The sequence below is a fragment of the Lathyrus oleraceus genome, chromosome 3, assembly GCF_024323335.1.
Source record: "Lathyrus oleraceus cultivar Zhongwan6 chromosome 3, CAAS_Psat_ZW6_1.0, whole genome shotgun sequence".
Classification (NCBI taxonomy): Eukaryota; Viridiplantae; Streptophyta; class Magnoliopsida; order Fabales; family Fabaceae; genus Lathyrus; species Lathyrus oleraceus.
This window is the reverse complement of record NC_066581.1, coordinates 282255612-282258376: the sequence shown is the minus strand read 5'-3', so window position 1 is coordinate 282258376 and position 2765 is coordinate 282255612. Positions and strand designations below refer to the sequence as shown.

Here is a 2765-nt window from a genome sequence, read left to right as displayed (position 1 = left end):
GATATTTTGAGAATTTCCGTAAAAAAATGGATTATTTTCGTAAAAAATCCAAAAATATTTCAAAATAAATATATATATATATATATATATATATATATATATATATATATATATATATATATATATATATATATATATATATATATATATATATAATATATATATATATATATATATATAATATATATATATATATATATATATATATATATATATATATATATATATATATATATATATATATATATATATATATATATATATATATATATATATATATATATATATATATATATATATATATATATATATATATATATATATATATATATATATATATATATATATATATATATATATATATATATATATATATATATATATATATATATATATATATATATATATATATATATAAACATCAAGAGTCCTTGTAGAAAATAAAATCATGTCTCCATCTCCACCGTTTTTTCCCGACGATCTCATTGTCGAAGTGTTATCCCTTCTTAACGTGAAATCTGTTCTTCGATTCAGATGTGTTAACAAGCATTGGGATACTCTCATTTCCGATCCAACTTTTGTGAATTTGCATCTCAAGAAATCAGCTAAAGAAAATACCCACTTCTTAATCATCACCGAACACGTCACTCATATCCAAGGTGAGTCACTCGATAGTAGCGATGATACATATGTGCGTGATTATGGTGTCATTCCCTACTCCATATGCAGTTTACTCGATAATCCATCTTTCACCCTTTCCATCGACTCTTATTACTTGGTGCAACACAAAGGATGCTCCAATATTGTTGGTTCCTGCAATGGATTGATCTGTTTGGTTGGTAGATCCATCACGCGTGGCTACTATGAGTACTCTTTTCGATTATGGAACCCAGCCACCAGGACCACATCTCCAAAATTAGGGTTCTTACGCTTATATTACAGTAGTTCCGTCTTTCCTTCCTCTTATGATGGCGATTACAGTTTCACCTTTGGTTATGATAATTCTACATGCACTTATAAGGCAGTGGCCGCCCGTTACAATAGACGTGAACTGAGAAGTGATGTCAGAATTCTAAGCATGGGTGATAATGTTTGGAGAGACATTGAAAGTTTCCCTCTTGATCCTTTGCATTTTGGAATTGGTTCAGAACTTTCTGTTGATAATTGTGGTGTGTATTTCAAGAGCAGTATTAACTGGTTGGCTATTCAAAATAAACCATGGTATAGCCGTCAAGGTATTAAGGATATTACCGTTGAACAGTTTGTTATTGTTTCACTTGATTTGGGAACAGAGACATATTGTCTATATCTACTGCCTGGTGGCTTTGACGAAGTGCCTCCTTCTGAACCAAATGTTGGTGTCTTGGGGGACTGTCTTTCTTTTTCTTATTGTTACAAGGAAACTCATTTTATTATATGGCAGATGAAGAAATTTGGGGTTCAAGATTCTTGGATTCAATTTCTTAAAATTAGTTATCACGATCTTCAGATTCACTATGACCGCAGTTATAATGGAATGATGTATATTTTTAATATTGTTCCGTTGTTTCTTTCTGAAGACGGTGATACACTGATACTTCATTGCAATCAGGAGATATCCCAAGAAATTCTCTATAATTGGAGATATAACAGAGTGGAGCGAACAAACATTACTGCAAGAAAAACAGGTACTGATGATAGAACTGTCGATAATGTCTTGTGCGCGGCTGGGAACTATTTTGAAAGCTTAGTTTCAGTTTTTTGAAAGTAAGTTCCTCTTCCATTATTTACATGTTTGAATTTATGTTAATTTGTAGATATTGTTTTCATAATTTCCAATTGTGTGAATAATCTTTTTCATGCTTTTGATTTTATTTTCAAGATGATTCCTGAACAGCATTATCATAAGTAGTAACATATATGATGAACATTGTCACATTGAATTATTTGAATAGGAATAATTTCATGGAGTGTATTGCAACTGGTAGGCCTTTCATCTCCTCATGCCATAATTGCATAATGCCTTTTCCTTGATATTTGTTACTCAATTTTATAATTTTGTAGATGAAACTATAGGAGTGAAATTATATTCTTTGATTTAATGAAAACACTTAGAGTACTTTCAATGTGTATTCTTTCTTTTACATCCATTTGTTATTAACATATATAATGTTATTTTCGTGGGTGCGGTTGCAGAATTAAGATGATCACCAAGAGCTAATGTAGTGTGGGAATGAAGAGCTTAGAGGAACGGCAGATAAGGCATTGTCGGAAGAGGAAGAATTCCGAGGAACGTGGTTTGAATTAGTTAGGATTTTAGAATGAAAATTTTCATGTACTTTGTTATAAACCTCTTTTTATCAACTATGTTCCCAACGTGCTTTGCATAATCAAAAGCTGTTGTTAAAGGCTGAGGCATATAATAATTACTGAATTGCAATGTTTATTACTACTTATTTGTTTCAGTTTAAGCCTCGGTGAGAAAAGTGCATAACGTATATTGACTTGTACCTGTTGTAGAAGGAATCTACTTTTTTTAGTTATTATGTGTTAATTATTGTGTATTCCTAATTCACTTACTTAACATAAGTTGTGTGCTAACAAGTGTTGGCAATAAACAATGATTGCAGCATCAGTTTGGGAATGCCACTGTTACTCATATGAGAAGGCAGCTTCTTTTCTGTTATTTCAATTTCATTGTTTGCTACAAATTATTTGGTTATGTTATTCTGTTGCAGTTATATCACTTCAAGTGCCATAACTAAAGATTGCCAATTTGCCACAGT

General features: G+C 30.5%; 1 protein-coding gene across 1 annotated transcript; it reads left to right on the top strand.

The window, feature by feature from the left end:
- Window positions 1-441: 441 nt before the first annotated feature.
- Window positions 442-2533, top strand: LOC127129161 (F-box/kelch-repeat protein At3g23880). Its single transcript, XM_051058445.1, has 2 exons — window positions 442-1746; window positions 2176-2533. Exon 1 carries the CDS (start codon window positions 449-451, stop codon window positions 1742-1744), a length of 1296 nt encoding a protein of 431 aa, XP_050914402.1. The 5' UTR covers window positions 442-448; the 3' UTR covers window positions 1745-1746; window positions 2176-2533.
- The last annotated feature ends 232 nt before the right edge of the window (window positions 2534-2765 follow it).